General features: G+C 44.8%; 1 protein-coding gene across 1 annotated transcript; it reads left to right on the top strand.

Moving 5' to 3' along the window:
- Positions 1-21954, top strand: LOC149365026 (uncharacterized). Its single transcript, XM_089575102.1, has 10 exons — positions 1-255; positions 8537-8636; positions 9848-9929; positions 11374-11457; positions 14821-14871; positions 14991-15046; positions 17295-17373; positions 19550-19678; positions 20238-20315; positions 21411-21954. The coding sequence occupies exons 1-10, from the start codon at positions 234-236 to the stop codon at positions 21561-21563; spliced, it is 834 nt and encodes a 277-aa protein (XP_089431228.1). The 5' UTR covers positions 1-233; the 3' UTR covers positions 21564-21954.
- Positions 21955-23232: the final 1278 nt, after the last annotated feature.

Genomic DNA, 23232 nt, shown 5'->3' on the forward strand with positions numbered 1-23232 from the left:
CCGTGGAAAGCCTCGACGCGCGCTCCTGTGCGGCTTGTTGGCGCGAGCGTCGCCCTATTCCATCTTCCGCGTCGTCGCGTAGTTGGCGGCCGGGTTACGGCGTTGTTCCTCACGGTTCCTGTCGCGTGAGGAACGGCTGTTGATATCTTCGTGACCCGATTTTTCTCTTTCTGCCAAGCGTCCCGGACGGATAGACGGCGTGCAACCTGAGCGACACGTTGCCACCTCTGGATATGCGCCGAGATGCGCCCGCTGGTACGTACACGCTAACTATGACGCTGCGAAACGCAGGTAATTGCTAGCGCGTCATTAGTCGGCTCGGAGTTCGTTTGCAGATAATACACAAACAAGAAAAGCGACGTTAGTAATTTAGCGCAACATACAACGTGTATGTCCAGAAAGCGTCGAAGAAACTACAAGGACAAGAAAAGGTGGGACGGCCACTGGCAGGCGTGCTCAAGATATGAATGTAGCTCAGGGATACGCGTAAAAATAAACGTGAGAAGTATCTTGCTAGTATTCTCTTATGGGACCAGAATTTGGGAGGCGAAAAGAAGGTCTTTAAAATTTGATTAAGCTAGCTTTAGGGGACCGAAAATGCGTATGGATCAGAGAGAGAGATCAAATCAATGATATAGCTCAGATTAAAAGACGGAAATATACTTAGGGAGCACATTAATGCCACAAGCATATAAGCGATGGTTTTTTATCTGTACACACTTCATACCAAGGATTTTTCTAGAAAACGTATCGGGGGACGACGGAGAGAGGGCGACTGCGGATAACAGGGCTAGTTGGAGATCAATAATACAGGCACTTGTCCCGCACTATACGTAATCCTGATGATGATGTTTTATGACTATCTTTTTTTTTCTTTTTTTCCGCGGAAAGCTCGTTTCGAGAGGTCATTTTTAGGAGAGAGGAAAAGTCGCATCGTCCCCTATCCACATGCTGTCTCCCTAACCAGCAAGGGTCATCATGGAGAGGCTCTTTCCCACCGTACAGAATCGGTTTCATGCACCGAAAAATTCACTGAGATTTACCCCTAAGCGTAGTTTATATATAGTCAGTGCCTTTGAACTTTCGGTTGCCATTGTAACAATAGTGGTGTACCGTAACAAAATGCCGGGGAAGGCAGCTGTATAGTGAAGGCATTATTTGCCGCTGTCATAGTTACAGGAAGCAGCTCCTGTTCTGTTTTTATTTGCACGCTTTTGCAGTGCCGTGTTTACTCGTATAATAGACGCACTCCCTCCATTAATGATTAAAATATGGGAACGTTTCATTTCATCACAGTGTAAATTTTACCCCGCGTATATGCGAATCTTCCAAATTAGCGCCAATATATCAGTGGAAACCTCAGTGGAAACCTCAGCTGTCATGCAGGCATTGCGGTACCAGGGTGTGGAAGAGTGGTGTGAAAATATTGGAAGATAACTCTAACGACTGCACAGCTACTGTAGTCCTCCATAAAGTCAGCAATCAAAATTCAATATGGAAAGGTGTCAGGCAGGGAAACACGATCTCACCACTGCTATTCACCGCCTGCTTACAGGAGGTATTCCAGGGCGTGAAATGGGAACAGTTTGGGATAAGAGCTAATGGAGAATACCTAAGTAAACTGCGATTCGCTGATGACATTGCCTTGCTAAGCCACTCAGGACATGAACTGCAAAGCATGATCAATGAGTTAGACAGGCATAGGAGAACGGTGGGGCTAAAGATTAACATGCAGAAAACCAAAGTAATGTTCAACAGCCTAGCAAGGGAACAGCAGTTCGCGATTGGTAGCGAGGTGCTAGAAGTAGTAAAAGAATATGTCTACTTAGGGCAGGTAGTGACCGCTCTTCCGGATCATGAGAGGGAAATAACTAGAAGAATAAGGATGGGGTGAAGCGCATATGGCAGGTTCTCTCAGATTATGAATGGCAGTTTACCAATATCCCTCAAGAGAAAAGTATACAACAGCTCTATCTTAACGGTACTCACCTATGGGGCAGAAACGTGGAGGCCAACAAAGAGGGTTCAGCTTAAGGACAACGCAGCGAGCTATGGAAAGAAAAATGATAGGTGTAACGTTAAGAGATCGGAAGCAGGCGGAGTGGGTGAGGGAACAAACACGGGTTTATGACATCCTAGTTGAAATCAAGAGGAAGAAATGGGCTTGGGCAGGTTATGTAATGCGAAGGCAAGATAACCGCTGGTCTTTAAGGGTAACGGAGTGTATTTCACGTGAAGGCAAACGTAGCAGGGGGCGGCACAAAGTTAGGTGGGCGGATGAGATAAAGAAGTTTGCGGGGATACGGGACCGCAACTGGCAAAGGACAGGGTTGATTGGAGAGACATGGGAGAGGCCTTTGTCCTGCAGTGGGCGTAGTGAGGCTGATGATGATGATTAATTTTTTAAATCAAAAAGTGCGTTCGTTTCGCGAGGAAATACAGTGTTTGCAGGGCGTTCTGCTTTCTGGGCGACACTGTGTGCGAATTGTGAAGTACAAAAAATATCGCATGGTACAGCCTTGTTTAGAAGCCTTAGACCGCATGCTTTGCTTTTCAGCAGCGTATTAGAACACTTTATAGGCACCTTTGCAGCAGTGAGAACCCTCGCCTTCACCTTCCAGGGCCGATTAGTATGCAAGGGTGTCGTAATCGCTCCACCACACGGACCAAAAGACAACCTTACTTGCTCTGAAGCGTTTCGACCAAAGCTGTACAAGTAGACAGCGGGAGATTCCAAGTGCAAGCTGGAGATTTTTGGGATAACATACTATAAAAAACACGCCTATATAATGCAGTGATGAAACTAATTGCTGCTTCGTTACAGCAAACGTTTGTACCCAAGATCTGCAGAGCAGCTGATTTATAGTCTTTGTTTAAGGAATACACGTTGCATGCTGCTTCAAATCAAGTCTACGCTCGTCCTTCTTGAAATTGTCATGTTCCCTTCCAGGATATCCTCATGCGAAATAACTTGCGACGTCCTTTTTTCAACAAAAGAGCTATGACACTGTCAGCGCAATGCTTAATTTCCAGTGCAGAAAAGCATCGCTGCATAACTTATTCAGACAAATAACCCCCTGAGCGGCATCTCTGCCCGCTCGGAGCGACGACGCTGCAAATGCCGGCACGAAAGTCGACACCCGATTAAATGGAATGTGTGACGCCAAACGAACGTGACGTAGGCGCCTCCATCCTTTCTCTCAGTCCTAAGAGGTTTGCGAGTATTGTCGACATTTGCTTGACATTTAGTCCAAAGAACAATATCAGTGACCTTTGGTGAATTTTATTATGGAGGCGTGATGTTATCGTTTTTTTTTTTGTTCAGGAGAACTTTATTCTGTTCAGTTATCCAGTGGCAGGATTATTTTCAAATTTTAATTTTTATTATAAGGAATTTCCGCTCTCCCGGATTAATTTTGCAGTTTCTGTCGCCTCCCAATGTACTCACATCGTACCTGCACACTGCGTTCAGTGTTTACTTACCGTATTTTCTGGAATAGTCCGCGGATTATACATGCTTAAAAGCAGGAATATCGTATGGTGCGTACTATCTATGTACTTTTCCATTCACTTTCAAAACCGCGAGTTTTTCTACCCGGTAGCATTGCTTATGGAGGATATGGAGGCAACTCTTAAAGGGATATTATAGGGAGATATAAAACTAAGCAAGATGGATAGATTATTCCTCAGGAACACCACCGATTATTTTTCTGCGCGGAAAGGTGCCTGCGTTACTGAGAAAACCGCAAATGAAAGTCCCAAAACCCTTCCACAGTGTCGTCATTTCCACGACGCATTTGCAATGAGCTCTCCCACTTCTCAAAAGCGCCACTTCGAAAGACCGGGAACGTGGCCAGAAACAGAAACTAGCATGCTGGTTGAGTCGGCCGTCAAGCCAGCATGATGCAAGTGCACTCTCGCCCCCCCCCCCCCCCCCCCCCCCCCCCCTTCCGCTATACCACCCCCCATCACTGAAAGGCAGATGATCTCTGCCGCATCCCGTGCGCCAGCCTGTCTTTGCAGCACACGAATATGGTAGAAATAGGTCCACGGGTGCGAAAGAAACTACGTGAGCTTTTCTAAGGGATTCGCAATCTACAGAACAACCTGCTGATCGCGCACACTCGCATGGAATGATGAGGCGAACTTGTAGCCTTCGGTGCGTTGTCAGCTGTCGTGAAGTGCGCGCACGTAAGCTCCAAGGGGTCCTCAAAAGTATGCTAGCAGCAGTCACGCTCTAACATACTTCATTCAACACCACATCTGAGTGAAAACTTGCACGCGCACTGCTCATCAAACAACGAGCTAAGTTTTCGAATACCGCGTGTTTGTTGACTAACTACACAGTAAATATGATCGCAGACGACCCCTGTGACTGACTCTGCTGTGGTCGTTGCGATTTCTGCGTTGGTTTGGTTTAGTTTAGTTTATTAAGGTTTAACGTCCCAAATCGACTCAGGCTATGAGGGACGCCGTAGGAAGGGCTGCGGAACTTTCGACCACCTGGGGTTCTTTAACGTGCACTGACATCGCACAGTACACGGACCTCTAGAATTTCGCCTTCATCGAAATTCAGCCGCCGCGGCCGGGATCGAACCCGCGACTTTTGGGTCAGCAGCCGAGCGCCGTAACCATGCACTGACCACTGACCAAAGTCCGTAACCACGGCAAAAAAACAGAAAACCACGCCATGGCATCGCGCTTAACACGTTGATGATGTACACGCTTATGCGATTGTCTGCAGGCGTGCGTACATAAAAAAAAATAACTTTGCTATTTAAAAACGCCCGAAGCCTGCACGCAGTAATCCATTCGACACCTTAAGTCAAAACGAAACCGCTTCACTGGCCGCTTAACTATTATAACACAGCGCGAATGCCGTTGAGGGCTTGCAATTCTGAACTCGCTGCGTGGTACGTACAACGGGCACACGCAGCCCGAGTGCACAGAATGCCAGGCGAAAGATTCGGCGCTCGTGTCTGCGTCCAGCCTTTCGCGCCGTCGTGTGTTCTGCGCTGCTTCTGCTATGAAACTCTTCGCTTTCTTAGTTACGACCTCCTCGCTGCTTTCCTCGCATTTCGGCGGTCATTGTCCATTGACGCCGAAAAGCGTTCCTCAAGAAAGCGCATAAATACGTCACCAGCCCCAGTTGTGCGCATCTGCAAGTGGTGGCGCCTTGTTTTTGGTAAAAATGAAATATTTGCGACGACGTGACGCCAACCTATCACTTTAGCCAGCTTTATTTAGTATTCCCCATTAGTATCATTTTAAGTTTCACCTTATTTTATGAGCGCTAACTGAAGGCCCACTTTCATAAAGGCGCGAAAGCCTCAATAGGACGACGAAAGACTGTGTGTGTGGCGTTGCCGCTCCGGCGTTTCGGAAAGGCTTACGGCGAGGTCTCACATGACCCTCCTAACGACTTCTGCCGCCTCTTCTGCAAAAAGGAGGCAGGTCGCTGAAACAGCACAGTCAGGAAACGGCTTGAACGACTGTCGTCATTCTACCATCGCAGACAAGCTCTCGCAGACGTTTTGCCGTCTGCTGCCGGAAAGGATTGCCACAGGCTTGTTTGGGAAGCATTAAAACGGAACGACGTCCTTCTTTTGGCGGCGGTGTGAAAGGTTTCCGTCCGTGAAATATTTCGGGGAAAAAGAAAAAAAAAAGAAAGTAGGTATGAGCTCTAGCTCTGGAAGCACCTCACGGAACCCATAATAACTATAGGAGCGCCGTTTTAAACCATTCTCACTGCGTATGAACAAGAGGCGCGGTTCTTCAACCAAAACTGGCTTCCGAGTGCGCAGCAGACAGGCGCAGGAGAGTTGCTGCGAGGAAAGACGTAACAGTAGCCTCGCAACGAGAGAGAAAACAGAATAATTTTAAAGAAGTGAGAGAGGGAAAGAAAGAGAGAAAGAAAGGAAGAGAACGAAAGGAAGAGAGAAAGAAAGAAAGAAAGAAAGAAAGAAAGAAAGAAAGAAAGAAAGAAAGAAAGAAAGAAAGAAAGAAAGAAAGAAAGAAAGAAAGAAAGAAAGAAAGAAAGAAAGAAAGAAAGACCGCCGGAGAAACTCCCTGCTGTTTAGAGCGACAAGAGAACTTGCGCTCACAAGCTGCGCAACGATGCTAGCAGCCAGACCACGCTGTGGAAGCTGGGGAATGGGGCAGGAGCGGAGCCGTGTTGTCGCGTTCATAGAATTCGCAGACAGACGACACCCGTGTCGGTGGCCTATAGGAATGTTCGGCACAAAGAACGCCGGGTTGAATGTTATCCTGATGAGAAAGAGAGAGAGACGTTTGGAAACGATGCTCCCGTGAATACCTTCGATGCCACGTATATATACGCTGCAAGGGCGGACGACGAAATAACGACGGTCAGATATAGACATACGCCTCGCGCTCATTGGGGCTCCGAATAGCCGCACTTTGGATGTCGCTGCCTATTTTGCGATAGCAGTACACATATGAACGCAGTCATTCTCTCAGCACAAAGAATGAACTGAAACGACGAATGCTTTTCACTTGCGAAATGCGGTGTGGGAGCTGAAATGTTGAAAAAGTTGGGGAGCTCGACGATGAAGAACGAGTCCTTTTATGTTTTTTTTTTAAATATGTGCACTGGTCTCTCGTGCGTGGGTATATTTTGTACAGTGTCTGGACACTAGCGCGAGTGGCGCAAACTTGTTTAATTTCTTTACTTTGTAAAAATAGTGTAAATATCTCTCGCCTCTCCTTTATTGTTAACGCTCGCCTGTGTACGCCGGCCGCAGCTCCGCTGCTTAAGACATTAGATGACAACTGCCGCAGTAGGCAACATCTTTTCTTTCATTTATGTATTTGTCTTTAGAACCGTTGCCACAACTATGACACGTTTGACCCATTTAGCGTCCACATGCGCCATTGTCTTATATGGTTAATAATTTATTCTGAGAGGTTACTCAGCTAAAAGCAGTCATGTTCAGTTCCAAACGCACCAGTAAAGTAAAATGCGCTCTAAAAAAAATTTTAGCTGCGTTAAATTTCCAAGTGATGTGCGGGGTGTTGCAATACTAAAAGGAGCAGTTAGTTTGCATGAAATATTGAATTTAGTTGTTATTTTGGCATTCAAGTTGCAAATGTGCTGCGATTAAGATTTGTCGAAACGAAAACTATTTTTAAAAACAAGAACCTTGCTTTTCACTCAAATCCTAAGAAGCTTCAACGCTTATGACATGTTCTTTTTATACCGCGTGATTTTTTTTAACGTTTACAGATTTTTACATGAAAAACTGTGAGGTATACATCGGTGCGGCCGGCGCAGGTGGGTTGTACAGCAAGGCGGACGTTATGTAAGTCATATATCTCAGTAATTAGGCGATCAATTAAATAAAATTAACTAACATTTTTTTTGCTATTTTAGGTAAGGTAGTGTACTGCGAAATTGAAGGCCGTCAGAATCAACAGTGAGCCCAGTTTCTAAATTTTCTTAATCGGCAACGTGGTCCGAAACATTGAAACCGACAAAAATATACATTTGAAAGGCTCGTTGGCTTGGCTTTCCCGCGTTGCACATTAATAAAATGGTGTTGCTGACCTGTCTGTAATGCAGTAAATACAGACGCCGTTTGTGTATTTTATGAAGTAGAAGCAGCTAAGGTCATTTCGGCGACGATACTACGCGCAGCTATGGAATTTTATAAATATGCAACGCGGTAAAGACAACTCAGCGAGCTTTGAAATGCGTAGATTTGCCGTTCGCTACTTCGAGCGACATTGCTGATACGGAGAATTTAAAAGCTGATCTTATCTTGGATGCTGACGGACTGGAATTTCTCAACAAGCTTGCCCCTAAAATCGAAAATGCAAAGGCTGATTTGTTAAAAGAAAAGAAGAAAGAGGTGCCGTATTTAACTTCTTCCTTCCTCCCTTCCCTTACGGCGCGGTTCAGGTGTCCACCGAAATGTGAGACAAATACTGCGCCATTTCCTTTGCTTATAAACCAAAAACGAACCGATTAGTTAATTTTAGTTAATCAATTGTCTTATCATTGAGCCCGAACAGGTACATTATGTAATAATGGAGTAATTACTCATTGACTTCCACCCGAGCGCAGCTACATAATGTCTTCCTTGCTGTACAGTCCACCGGCAGAAACCGCACCGACGTATCCGCTCGCAGTGTTTGAAATAAAAATCTGTAAACGTTGAAAATAGCCACTTTGTCTATTGCTGCTGCTTGTACTTTCAACAAGAAATGAAACGGGAACAAGACACGGACAACTCAGACACGAAAAAGAAAATAAGAAGCTGTTAGCGAGGGGAAACTGATCGCTAGCTAAGGTTAGTTAAACTTCAAAGGCGCGAAGGCTCTTCTCCAGAAGCGTCAATCGATATCGCTCATATTTCCTCTCTAGGAGCTAATATGTCGGTGTTTTCGTGCTGTCACCTCAGTTTTCTTGTTCGCGTTTCATTCGTTGCTGCTTGTTCGTACATACATGAAATACTAGTGTTGCGCCTTTCGTTGTGGAAAGCGGTCCTGCGACGCGTTCTCCTCCTCTCTGCAGGCCGCACTGGCGCTCCTCTGACTGCGATCCTGCTGCATTGCGCCTGCATGTGGGTTGCTTCGCACGGCTACGAGACAGCGGAGGATGTTGATCCGATACAGTCAGTATTCCAACTCCATACGCTATGCGGTCACGCTGTTGAAGATCATGCCCTCTTTCTTGCGAAAGTAACCGTTCTGTGCCATTTTCTTTGGATACCGTGCTAGAAACAGACGTCTGCAGTTGGCGGACTGCTTTGACCGTTTCTTCGCTGACTACCTCTGGTTAGGCAAATGCTGCTTTGTGCTGGGTACTTTTCGCTCGAGAGCGTTATGTCGCGCATGAACTCACATGCCCTATTTTTTTGCGGCGCAAGCTTCGTCTACAGGCGCGACATGGTTTAACCCTGTCATGCACTGCGTATCACGCGTGATTCGCATTCTAAACATCTGAATAATTTTCACTTATGCTCGCCGATCTGACTATATGAATTGTTGATACTATTTCAGAAACGGTCGTTTACAGCATATTTATCAAAGGTCAAAGCGTCTGCTGCCAGAGATGAAGGACCCCTGTTGAATGATACATTTATGAAAAATCTAAGCATAATGGCAAAAGAGCCCAGAATTTACGTGGGCATAATGCTACGTTGGCAGGACATAGAACAGTTTTGAAAGTTTCTCTTGATTTACTGTATACGCCTACGTATTTGGCCGCAATTTTATCGCCGTCGGACATTCGGAACTTATCAAAAATTGCTCAGTTTAATTGTTCTCTAACGATTTGTTTCTTAATAAATTCCCCGTTTTTTTGTCCATCATGCCATTTAAGGAAAAATTAGTGACAAAATATTAGAATTTCATAACTTTTCTGCGACGTTTCCAATCTCTGGGCATTACAGGAATCTTTATGAGCTATTGTATGTTATGCTGCATTTGCCGTTCCTGTGTCGTCTACGGCTTTCCTCATTCACTCGGAAACAACGCAATGCACAATAATAAGAAACAGCAAGAAAAACAAATCGATTCAAATCTTTTTATCTCCCCTTCAATCTTGTCAGAAATAGCATAGCCTAAAGTTCCAAATCAGCCTCGAACCAGAACAGGTACTTTCCAGCCAGATGGAGTGTTTCCTCAAAAGCAAAAAGAAAACAAGGAAATTGCGGAATATTCTGCAACGCGAGCGTTTGGGTTTGTTCAACCGGACGCCGAGGGATTACTAATAGCCATTGCTGCGCTGCTCTGGGTCCGTTAATCCTTCTCCTGGCAACTTAAACTCTCTCTTTTCCATTAAGAAACTGCTAACGTATTCTTTCTTAATCCTTTTTTTAAGTCCTAAGCAAATTCCTTACCTGCTGCAAGGGGAACATGGTGCGAAGATGGGCTACATTAATCCGGAATGCGACGACGCTCGGGTAAGAAAATGCTGACCTAATACTTAGTTGTCTAATGTTTCCAAGGTACCATCGGTATGGTTTAGGTTTAGGGGGTTTAACGCTCCAGAGCTACTCAGGCTATGAGGGACGCCGTAGTGGAGGAGGGCTCCGGATAATGTCGACCACCTGAGGTTTCTTAACGTGCACTGACATCGCACAGTACACGCGTCTCAAGCATTTCGTCTCCATCCAAATGCGACCACCGCTACCGGGATCGAACCCGCGCCTTTCGACTCAGCAGCCGAGCACCATAACCACTGGGTCACCATGGCGCGTAGCGTTAATTTCTGAGTTTAAAACATATGTTTGTATGGCAAAATAGAGAAGAGCAATTACCTACAACTAGCGCGCATTTTGTAAAGTTCATATAGCGAACATTATCTGCGAGACACCTATCATCTGCGGTCTCGTATAAGTTATGCTAGACAGCAAACCTTCATTCTTGCCCGCTAGCACACTTAGGAGAAGAAACTTTTGATTGCTGGCACATTCGAAGCGGTTGCAATAAATAATGCACAAGGAGGTCATATAGTCACTGACCGCATCGGGATGCCTTGTTACGTCTGAGTAAGCACCCAATAAAAATGTGGAAATATGTAAAACGGAAAGATCGAGGCACAAAATACTTAGAAATACATAAAGTTAGTGTAGCGCAAAAAGAACAGAAATAAGCAGATCATTGCTACACACAGCCACAGAGGGAAAAAGTATGTGTACTTAATGCACCAAAACGAGTTTTCATAACAGAACACGAGGTGAAGGTACATGATATAAGCTGAGGCTTTAAAAAATACAATTTCCCTAAAGAAATTCCAAGCATGCATAAAGCCATCCTATAACATACAAATCTTTAGCAGTAAATATGAAGTGACCAAACAATAACACAAGTAAAATAATTTAAGTCAAATCATGGTGGCGATACGACAGCATTTCAGCTTCTTTTGAAATACGGATGTTGCACGAGATGTTATGTGAAGCCGCAGCAGTTTGCCGAATACAAAAGCTGAGGAATAAGCCGTTTATTTTTAGTACTGGCACCTAACCGTGTTGAAGCTGTTGCTTAGTTCAAATTAGTGTACACCATGGGATCTCCATTGCGTAACTCTGGCTAGATCTCGGTCACGTACGCCAGCGTCAACAGGAATCATGGCATAAAAAAAAATATGTAAAGGAAGGTGAAATCGTTCTTGTTCAGATTTTTTTTTTTTTTGATGACTAGTGGTTACTCAAAGAGTGCTGAATAACCATCGATAGCTTTGCGATCCATATAATTGCACGCTACAGCGATAAAAAGCGACCTGACCTCATTTCTAGAGGTGTGTGTGCAACAAATTTTCTTTTCTGGAGGTAGCAAAGAAGCACGACTTTAGGACGCACCTCGTCGCCATTTCACAGTGCATGCTTTTCCCCTCGCCAACTGCAGTCTCACCTCGACGTTGACTACGATGGCTCATCCAGGGAGTATAGATGCGACAAGGACGACTTTCTGCGATACTTGGACCGTGGAGTAAGTTGGCGCCATGTTGCTGCTGAGTTCGTGTGACGGTGTTCTCTATATGTTAAAAGTGTGAAATTCTTGCAAATAATGCGTGTGTTCAGCAATTGGTTTTGCGTTCCGAATTTTTAGGTGTTCTATATATACCTATAGGTTCTATATATACTTATATGTTTTAAAGTGGTAGCTTGAAGTTTCCAGTTCAGCGGAAAATGCGGCGTCCGGTCGGCGGCGTCTGGCGTTTTGTGTCGCAAAACTCCGGATTGGTCGATAAGGTTTTACGTCACATGTGTAGCGGCGAAACTGATAGTGATTAAAACATTTCATAAATTGTGATTACAAGTTCGCAACATAACTCAAACGTCATTCAGACATAGAATAGAAGAATATAAAGTAAATGAATTACGGTAAAAAAAAGAAAAGGAGTAACAGGGGAAAACCGAACCCCTCACCCTTAGATTGCGAGGCAGTACGCTACCTTTAGGCCACGCAGGCACGTTCTTTTTCTATATCGCTGGAAGTACACCCACCCTGACAGGCTTCACGCCCAGGTAGCATCCCGCAACCCGTCATACACAGCAACACCGTACGTCGTGTGGTCTATCCTATAATGTGGTAGCTTACGTCTGTATGTCAATGAGTGTGTGTGTGTGATTAGAGAGGCACTAATTAAGGGAGTAGTGAGTAAGCGAGTAGTAAAGTGCATGTCGGTGAGGAGGGGGTGTACGCGACGACTGTATGCTTGTGTCACGTGACAGTGGCGTGTCATGTGATCTGGCATTATTAGTAGAGCACAAGATAGGGTAATATGCTAATGAGATGAAGTGGAGTCGCTGACGGGACGCATTGATGCTATCGTGTCATGCCCTTAAAGACGGAGCTTAAGTGTCCTTTAAATTTTTCTTCTAATTTACGTGGAACGGAAGTAATTATGACAATTTTTCTGCGTCTGTTTGCATAAAATAGAGCATCGTAAACTAAAACAAATGAAGAACTAGCTTGCAGGTTTGCCCTGTTATTGAGAGCCAGTCAAATACATGTGAACATTTACTACGCCAAGAAATGCTCGACACTCCGTGAATAGTGGCAAGAGTTCCACCTATACTTGTAGGATATTTGCGTGCAAAGAAATGTAGTTGCTATAACAGGGTTGCTCAGAAAAAAAAAGAAGATAATAATTTAAATGCACTTCACGGAATACAGGAAAGTTATTTACATCGCTTTACTTCTTAGCACTACAAAATCTCTGACGAATTAGCTTTCTTTCTTAGCAATCTTGGTCACATCTCTCTTCAAGGCGTTTCATAACTTTACATTCGAGAGCGAGACACATTTCTCAACGATGAATTCCCGGAGGGACTCGACCATTTTTAAGGAGTTCTGATGCACCAGAAACTCCACGGGTTTTTGTTGGTCAACCCTGTCTTCGCGCTGAACAAGACCGTGACACCTGCGAGAATCGCCTCATTAGTAGTGTCTTCACTTGTCTCAAATGTACCCTCAGTGATGGTGGTGAGAGTGTTTAATTGACAGTCTACAATTTTTTTTTTCAATCCGAATGCCTTGATGCCATTAAAATTTAGCGGTGACCAAAACTTCGCCATCGCAGCATAGGAAACGACTTCTCCAAACACAGCGCCAGTGCTCATGACGTCACTGGCATCCGCCGCGAAGGCCGCTTTTCAGGAACAATTCTTGACGGCATAGGAATAAACTCCTGACTGTGCACCGAAGGCGATGTACACAGTCAATAGCAACGTCAATTTGAACACGTCTGCATGATGGAATTCAGAATGTTCTGCGTAAGTACAAACCAACTTAAAGGAACACTGTGAACAACTCCATCCCACTTCTGTTTTCAGTTATGTGGCTCTTAATGGGTGCGTCGATGTTTTTCCGGTAGCAGAAGATGCATTTATTGCTTAGAAAATTGCATCAATAAATACCCCCGACACTTGTTTCAAACTCGGTACCTCAACACAGGAAAAGACTCCATGGTCACTGATTTCAAGTTCATGGCATGGGGCAGCGTTGCCTGCGGGATCCGCAAGCGAAAAATACGGTGTCGGCGCGCCACACTTTACTCGCGAAATCGGCCGATGGTGGCAGCACCTGTAGTTCATTTTTCTGGTTTTTCTGATCTATGAGAGATCCGTTTTCATTGAAAGTATAGCTTTCGTTATAATGCGGTAATTTATCTATGCTGTCCAGCTTTTATTTGGCCTCGGTGTCCATTAACACATGCCGGCGGTACAGCGACTTATGTACGCAATCACGCCTGCGTCCATGCGCAGGAAGCCTGCAGTCGTGCTCGGGGAGAGGAGAAAAAAGATCTCCGGGACTACGATTGCAATGCGCGTGCGTCCAACTACCCACTCGACCGACGGGCCCAAACGGGGAAACCACGTGACAGCGCACATGGCCTACCCTGCGACGCAGCGCCTCGCCCAGCGTACTTATCCCACAGGGCACATTCAACCGTCGAAATCATGCACGGGGTCAAGTTAGCAAAGAACAGATCCCTCGTTACAGTTCACAGCTAGCCTAGTAGTGCAAGATTACGCTCAAAAACCAACGAGGGAGCAAGACGTACGAATAAATTTTTCTCTACGTCGTCCTCCACGCTGTTTTCAAATATTACATCCATGAGGTATCACATCCCAGTGGAAATGCAGCGGAAAAGATCCCCGTTCTGGAATCTGGAAGGCTACGGAGAACCCCGAGACAGGGCTGGCACACAAGCGCACAAGCGTGGACGCGCTTGGTAATTCAGCAGCATTTCTTGCCGCAGGTTAACCGGTTACGTCTGTGTGCTTAGCAACACTCGCGCATATTTCGTCGCGAGATGTTACCGCCGAGAGCTTGAGATGGCCGTGTTTTATTGTACGAACAGCGCGCTCCGCGAGACTATTGGAATGTGCGTGGTACGGCCGTACGGCTTGCTGTGTAGGTCCATTATGTTACCCATTACCTGACACGACCGTTTAAGGCAAACCAAAACGAGCAGACAGTTCGCGAAGCCAAGCGATTGTGATTTCAGGGTGGAAGACCAGACAGGGAGTGGCTCGGTACCTTTTTTGTGCGGGTCGACGACTACCAGCAACAAGCGTCCGTCGACTGGCCGGGCAATAATCGATGAAAAGTCGTAACTACCTGGCTCCTGTTTCCGGCCAGCTGATAGGAGCGTCGCGAGGGGACATTTACTTCTTGCCTGATGACGTAACAAAAACACCAATCACATTTCACACATGTCAGTACAGAGCATCGCATCACAGTCTATAATAAGTGGTGCGGCATTGGTGTAACGCGTATTGTTCTGAAGAAAATGGTGTGCTGTAATTGCGCTCTTTAATAGAAATCAACCTTTCTCGAAAGGGCTGGTACCGTTCAATAATCAAGTGCCATCAGATCAAGAAGGATTATCACGTGAGTTGCATAATTATTATTTTTCATTCTTACAAGGCTGATATAGGTTTCTCTAAAACTGAAGCAAATCCCATTCCGAAGACTTATTCATGGTGCGTATCTAACTCCTGTTCCCATAGCCTTATCATTACTGTATGAACAAGAGGATAACGTACAGTGGTGCGATACCCACACAGTAAGCATACAATTTCCTCTTTGCACGACTTCATTATTTTTTCGAACTTTACACCAAATTCTCTTTTCAGCCCCGTGCGCCATCATTGTCTTGAGTACAACGCTGCTTTAATTGGTCGTTATATTTCTACGCACAATATTGTTCTGCGCTCGTAAAAGAAAAAAAAGAAGCGAGCAAACACAGGTCTCGAGAACATTTTTTTTTTTCGTAATTAGAAAGCGGCCATCGCAGCGGGATTTCATGATTTTATCAAAGAACTCTTTCTTTTAGCGCTGCTTTGTACTTCTAACAAATGGGAGGAGGCACATAAATACTTGCTCCGCTAAATTCCGAAAAGTGAGACAAAGCTTTAGTATGACGTAAGTCAGTTATTCATGATTCAATATTATTTTTCTCTTGGCCTCGAATTCGTTAGCCGTTACTGAAGGAAGTGGGTGAACAGAAGAAAGCTAATTTAACTGCACGAACTCATTATTACCACAACAGATGATAAGATGCGGGATCTGGCTCAGTGGCGAAAGAGGGAGTGAAATATATCATAATCGATACGAATGTTTGACGAACTGCAACGTTGGTTATAAATGATAATATAACTGAACCTATAATACACAAGCATAATTTGAATTGAGAGAGAGAGAAAAAAAACATTCAGCTGATGGTAAAACAAGCGTGAGTTGTCAGTTATTATGCGCGTGAATTGTCGAGAAGACCGCGACAGCCCAGCCGTTTCTGTGGAAGTGGCTGAATTTAGGCTGCCGCCTCGCACTAATTTGCAAAAAGACGTCTCTCGTCGAAATCCGCACTTCAAGTTTCATTCGAACCCTCGGTGTAAGGAGGCTTTTGGCGCTTGCAGCGCTGAACGGGCTGGCGTGTTGCTCAAACGTGGCCCCCAAGGGAAAGTGTCACTTTTGTGTCGGCTGCAAGGCCTTTTATGATATGTCGGAGGAAATGCGCCAGAGATGTAAAAGCGCTACATGATTTACTACATTTCACAATGCATTTTATGAATTTGTCGCTAATTTACCTGGTCGTTTAGGAGCTCGGGGAATATAGCACCCAGCTGCACAAGCACTAGCAGATGTGACCCCCCCCCCACCTCCGAGCCATCTGCGCATGTGCAGAAAGCTTCCGCTGGTCGCAGAATAAAAACCAACCACTTTCCTCCGCTTGCATTCGAAACCACGACCTCTGAATTTCGGTTGTCGTTTTTCTTCTTTTCTAAATCAATTATCTTTTAATAATTACCCTGTTAATCTTCCATTTATCAACACCACAAATTAAAAAAAAACATCTCCTATGCTCCTCAGTTTCGTGGACTATTGGCTTCCGTAGTGTATGTCATAATGAACCCCTCTTTTCCCTTTCCTTGTCTGCTCAGTAGTTAGCGAGGGCTCGAATCTGGCAGTCTTGATTCCATAAGTAGAATAAGAGGGTTCTCGCACAGCTTCCGCAATCACCGTTCAATCACGTTTCACGTGGTACTCGCAGCAATACAGGACGCACTACGTCCGCCGCTATGGACGAGGGTGGCGCTGGTGAACACTCTCGAGGTTTGGTTACACTACACATAAGTACCCCGAAAGCAGAGGATTGGACAGCAGTCGCCCTAGCTCGGTTGGTAGAGCACCGGACGCGAAATTCGGAAGTCGTAGGTTCGGATCCCATTGGCTGCATGTGGTTGCTTTTTCTGCTGCCTTATAAATTATCTTTAAATAATTACCCTATTGATCTTTAATTTATCAACAGCACAAATAAAAAAAACAACCCCTATGCACCTTCGTTTCGTGGAATGTTAGCTTCCGTCGTGCAAGATAGCGGTAGTAAGTCAAAGGGTCGATACAGCTTGGCGGTCGGAATGAGGAGTCCAAGACATCTAGATAAAGCCAGTTTGAAACTGAATATTGCTGGCTGGAGCTCGCAGTACACATCCCCGATTTTCTTCAGTCGCTTGATTGTTTATAACAGAAAAAAAAAAACAGTCTTCATGGTATAGCAGTCAGCAGGTTTCGATCTGTATGTGCTGTCCTAAGCGGAACAGACAAAGTGGCTCTTTACAGAAGAACAGAAATATAAAGGACAAAAGAAAACTTCTTAGCGCGGCTGTCTTGTACTGTGCATATACCGTTAATTGTCTAGGTTTCTCTGCAGATGTAGTACATCTAGTATATACTTTTTGATCAGTGCCGTGATAAACTTGCTTCGCAAGCAAGCCGTTTTGCCTTTTTAACCTGTCCTTCAATCCGCACAGTGAAGGACACCGCCCTCTGTGGCCTGTGTATGGAGAGTACCTGTACTTGCCACCACAGCGCTGGCTGCACAACATCGAGGTACGCACAGGTCGGTGCATGCAAGCATGCATGCATGTATCTGCTCGCGCATATGGTGCGTGCAAGTTGGGTACGGTCCGCAGAGGTGGAGGAGGTTCAGTGTACGATGGCTGAACCTTCGAAGTGCGCTAGCAATTGCTGTACACTTTGCAGAATAGAGGAGGGGGAGGCACTCTTTGTGAATGCAGCAGAGGTTAGCCAAGTAATCTGTACCTATACCAGGTTACTCCTAATGGCAGTGAAAAAAAAAGAAGAAGCGAAACACATGTCCACAAATCTCTGGCATACAGACACACAGGAGTATCACAGGCTGCGTATAATACCCATGCCCTTAATATATTTTAGCAAGGCATTCGCAGCATGTAACGCCGAAGCTGCTTCACGCCAGGAGCAAAGAAGGAGTGCGTGCGCACTGGCCACCGCCAATATACTGGCTGTCCCAAACTTTTGAAAAAGGCGAAGTGTCCTAGTCCAGTGAAACCAACTCAGGGTTGTTCACAGTCGCGTGGCCTAGTCTTGAGTATTTTTTTCTCTCTTCAAAGTTAATTAATTAGTTAAGTTTAATTAGCTAACTTTTTAATTATTAACTTCAGGAAGAAAGTGTCAATGCAAAAGTTTTAGATAACCTCGAAAAACCGCTAGTAGTGCTGTTTCCGTCAAGTTACGATTTACGTAGCTTCATTTATTGGCCTTAAAAGAAAGTTGTCACGTGACCAGCTGCTCGCCCACTTCTCTGCCCCAATGTGCACCCATAGTCTCATCGAGGAGAGGACTTCAGAAAAAATGGATTTTATTCTTTAAGGCGCGTCTTGGGACGTTGAAGTGGCACAGTTGTCACGTGGAAGCTTTTTCTTATTGTGTGGGTTATGGTTAAAGGCCGTTAAAAAGCTGCTTTACGTAAATATTACTTTGCTGCAAATATCTCAGTAAGCTGTTTCTCAAAGCGGTCTAAAACTTTCCATTGACACTTTGTTCCTCAAGTCAATAATTAAAAATTAGTTAATTAAGCTTAACTAATTACTCAACCTTGAAGAACGAAAAAAATACTGCAGACTAAGTCACGCGACTCTAAACAACCCTCATTTGGTTTCAGATGGCTAGGACACCCCGTGTTTTTTAAAAGCTTGGTTACATTTAGCTGGGACACTTGATATATGAGCTATGCGCTTTTTTTTTCAAAGGCATAACGCGGGTAGAAAAGAAAATAAAAACGAATGTGAGTCGATATTCAACAATGCCAGTGGATTTATTATTTATTCAAGTCATGTACCAACACACCCAATTTTCCGCGTTAATAACATTGCGCGTTTCACCAATTAATCAGTTCAGGAACCCGTTTCTAATTGCACACTGTCTCTATAGGACCAGTGAAATGTTAGAAAATTTTAGCTTTGCAGCAGCCAATTACCGCTGACCTCGCATAGCCGTTCGCCCTCTGGGGTGCGAACAGCTCTGTGAAATGTGTCGCTGATTGGATGAAACTAAGCTGTAGCTCCTACAATAATCCATGGTTTTAATGAGCAAATGTATATAATGGCACCACATATTCGTATTATGCAGTCAAGTTAATAGAGCATGCATATAACCGTGTGAAGACGTCCCATACGAGAGCAGGCGACGGATGTGTTACTGAGGTGCGCTGTGGGAGTCAGTCGGTCCTACATCAAATGTCGTCTAGCCTTGTAGCGCCCGAAGTTGCATAAAGAAATGAGACCTATGAAGAAAAAGAAACCATTTGCAAGATGACTGGCAAGGTTTGGTTAAATTTATGTAGGCAGCGAAGGTGCGATGAGCATCTCACTCTGTGTGGTCAGCTGAACCACGCAGTGATACCTTCTACTGTCTAATCAACGATCTTTAAGGTAAAAATGATTACACTACTAATTTCCCATAGATGAGCACCACAAAATATTTAAAAAAAAACATTCCCCTATGCGTTCGCTGGTTTCGATGGGCCGAGCTTGTGCCCGCGACCGTGCTGTCGCAAGTCGCCACACCGTACGCTTGAATACTGGAAGAGCCCCTGGGAGCAACTTGACTGCCGATTTTGCCTGTATCTATAAGCTTTGCCGGTCTTCGTCTTGTTTACGTATAATCTTGGCGCCGCACAGAATGACCCTTGTAGCTTCTCAACGCTGGTCGACATCATTTCTCTCTCACTTCCTGCGCTGTGCAGCACGGAGCAGTGGTGATGCTGTACCACCCGTGCGCACCGACGTGGTTTGTGCAAAAGCTTCGCATCATCGTGAAAGGATGCTTGCGGAAGCACGTCATAACTCCGTACAGGCGTCTCAGCCTTAAAAGGGTGAGTTTCCAGACAGTAGGGTAAGACTTCAGACTTACTAGCTGTGCAGATCCTTCGATTCAAACATAAACCAAAAATTTACGCGGTGCCTCATGCTTCTTCTAATGACTTAGTCCTTCTACTCTCCGGGTGTAGAGTCGCGAATTATCATTTATTGTACCCTTAAGTAACCTTCTGGCAAACTTAAGACTAAGTGGGTACCGCGGTATTGTGTGATACCGGTGCAGTATGCAGGTTAACCAAATAAAAATGCACGCAAATAAAACGAAACACATTCATGGCAAAAATGTCAAGAAAACATACGCAAGTAACAGACCTTCAAAGTTAAACCTTAAGCTCGCACAGAGAAAGCTGCAGACATCTAAGTTCAGAAAGAGTTTCGTTTTAACATCCCATTTCCTGACAGTCGCTAAATGAAAATGAACTAAGTGCGTTGTGCCAAGAGGCGGTCAGCGTTGCACAGCCGGATTGTTGTTGTCCTCAAGTAAAAAAAAAAAAAAGATGAAAAGCAAATTTTTTACGATGTGTTTTTTTTTTCTATCTTCTTTCCCATCCTTAGCCGCTGGCTCTTGTTGCGTGGGGCTGCAGGCTAGAAATGAGTCACGTGAAGACAAGTGAAGTAGTCCACTTTATAAAGGCAAGTGGGACTTTTTGAGATCATGAATCGATTTCAATGCTAAACCGGGTACTTTTGTCCAACAATGCTCCAGTTTTTTCGATATTTCAATATTGGTTGAGTGAGTGAAACACTCACAAGTCCAGCACTCAGTGGGTACTTAATTCACTCACTCATTCCAGAACTTGTCAGACTTGCGTTGAGGCCTTTTGGACCTGACTGTCAGTTTTGCTATCCACAGCTTTTTTGATCCTATCTCTCAGAATATAAAAGAGCCGCCGCGGTGGCTAAGTGGTTATGGTTCTCGGCTGCTGACCCGAAAGACGCGGGTTCGATCCCGGCCGCGGCGGTTGAATTTCTTTGGAGGAGAAATTCTAGAGGCTCGTGTACTGTGCAATGTCAGTGCACGTTAAAGAAAGAACCCCAGGTGGTCGAAATTTCCGGAGCCCTCCACTACGGCGTCCTTCATAGCCTGAGCCGCTTTGTGACGTTAAACCCCATAAACCAACCAACCAACCAGAATATAGAAGAGATGAGGTCAATGAGGAATGCCACCCTTCCTGTATGTCTTTCCTTGACTTTCGGTTCACTGTCCCCATTAAATCCGATACCATTTTATTGTTTGGCAGAAGAAAAGCAATATGTTTGAGGTCCTATTTTATCTCATTCGCTGCTCATAATCAAGAATGGACCGAGTATTTAATAAAACGAGACGAGGAGCTTTTCCAGTTCTTCATACATGTTATCGTGCATCATAGAAAACAGGTCGGCATGCGTTTCACAGAATTATTCAGTTCGCACTTGTACATGATGTCCCAGTTGACGAAACCCAACGGTTGAAGAAAATCTCCTACATGTTTCGGGGCTAAAATAAAACTGGTGTGTTGAAGATTTTCCAAAAACGAGTATTTATGCTTTAAATTAATGTAATAGTCGATTAGAATTGAGTAACTAACTTTTAAAGCGACAGAGATGTGCACAAAGGCCTCAGCTATCAACTTGTGGACCGTCAAAAAATGTGCACAATTTCCAAATATACTGACGCCATTTCTGAAAAAAAAAAAAAAACGCTAGACACATGTATCAAGTATCCCTCTGTTTCTCTACCACTCACAGAAGTGCGCCCTTAAGGGCCCCGAAGGAAAGCTGTCCAGGGAGGGCCAATACGACTACAAGCTGCTGACAAAAGCCGTGCCGCCTAAGGGATCCGACCAGGAGGACTCGGTGCTCTGCCCGACCGTTTTTGACACAAACGACCTCTTTGAGTAGTGCCTGTGTGCCGACTTCATGCCGACTGTACGCTCCATCTGCAACGCACTCCTGAAGACACTGCTTCTCACGCCCTCCAGCATTTCCTTTCATGTATACCTTTGCAATGCTTGATGAACAGAGAAGGAATATGCGTTCTGGTTTCTCACAGGCATGAAGAAAGATCTCGCCTTGCCGATATCTTCAGCTGATTGATTAACGTCTGCGGACTGTAGTCAGCTTTCACTGTGGCGAAGTACAGCAACTTTTTTTTTTTTTTTAACAAAAATAAGGAACGTATAAGTTCAGAAATAAGGAACGCTTACGCGTACGTTGCTTCAATACAAGGTGTGTTACCATCAAGCAGAGACACAGTGGAATAAAAATCACTCGAAAGATTTGCTGCCCTTAGCGGAAGGCTGACGAACACTTTGAAACAGCGCATTATGCACGAATCGCGAATTTGTGATTTTGTTTGATTGTTTGCTTTACTTGCTTGCCCTAGCGTTTCTGGAGTGCCTGCGGTGGAAATGTGTGCCCTCTGTCGCAAGTACGACGGCCCTTCATTACTGCCCCAAACAGTTTCTAGGTCGTCTATTGGGACTGCTGCAGCGGTCTTGGAGCTTTAGTTTTGAGATAGTGTAGAAAGCTTTTTTTTTTTTGCAAGCAAGCACCGCAACCACATCAAGACTACGAGCTACGGAACATGCACCTAGGACAGGGTCTCACATAACACTATCAGATAACGTTTTCGTTTTCTTTTTGTTACATCCCGGAAGCGGCAAGACTCAGAGGAGCCTGACAACAATTACCAGTATAGTTGTGCCTGCGCAGTGCATCAGGGGCGGTGGCAAGCTTCCACTCAACCCGAGGTCAGTGGTTCGAACACCGACGCAGCTGTAGCATTTAAGGGGAGACAAAATGCAGGAACATTAAAGAACTGTGCAGTTGGTCGAAATGAAATAGCCGGAGCATTCCTTTGTGGCTTGCCTCAAATATCACTTCTGTACCTCTGTTTTGGCACGAAGAGATCCGCTAAATATAACATAAATAGAAATAGAAATTTTAGAAACCGTCTCTTCGCAGCTAGCCACCTGTATTAGAGACGAATACCGCTACGAAATTTTGTGGAACACCACAGGTCTTTTGTTGCGCTAAGGTATCTTGAAGTACTACGAAACTCACTTGCCAGAGCACTTTTTTTCTGAGCGACATTTGTTACGAGCTATTACTTTGCTTCTCGCACTGAAGGGTTAATCTCTGTCACTAAAGTACATCGTACACCAAAGAGAGGCATCAAAGATGAAAAACAGAAAAAAAAAACATCAAAGTGTGCCTTTTCGCAGGTTGACTATGTCCCGCGCCAAGTGTAGAGCTGCAGTGATGTGTTGCTGTCCTACCTCCCCCTCTCTCAATGACATTTTAGAACTGACGATATTCAATGACATTTTAGACCTTATCTCCTGAGGCAGCAATCAATGAAGAGAACCCTGCGAGAAAGGACGAAAGAGAAAGGAGGAGGAGGAAAACCTTTATTGAGTCGAAAATCAGCCAGCCACTCCTTAGTCAAAGAGCCACGTACAGAAGAAGGGGAAGGAATTACCACTTCAATAAGCAAAACATCAAAATTCAAGAAGGAGGAGCTGCCGTTATTAGTAACGCAGCGTCCCATATGCAAACAGTTGTCATA

Source organism: Amblyomma mixtum, chromosome 2, assembly GCF_055824585.1.
Source record: "Amblyomma mixtum isolate Tamu chromosome 2, ASM5582458v1, whole genome shotgun sequence".
Taxonomy (NCBI): domain Eukaryota; kingdom Metazoa; phylum Arthropoda; class Arachnida; order Ixodida; family Ixodidae; genus Amblyomma; species Amblyomma mixtum.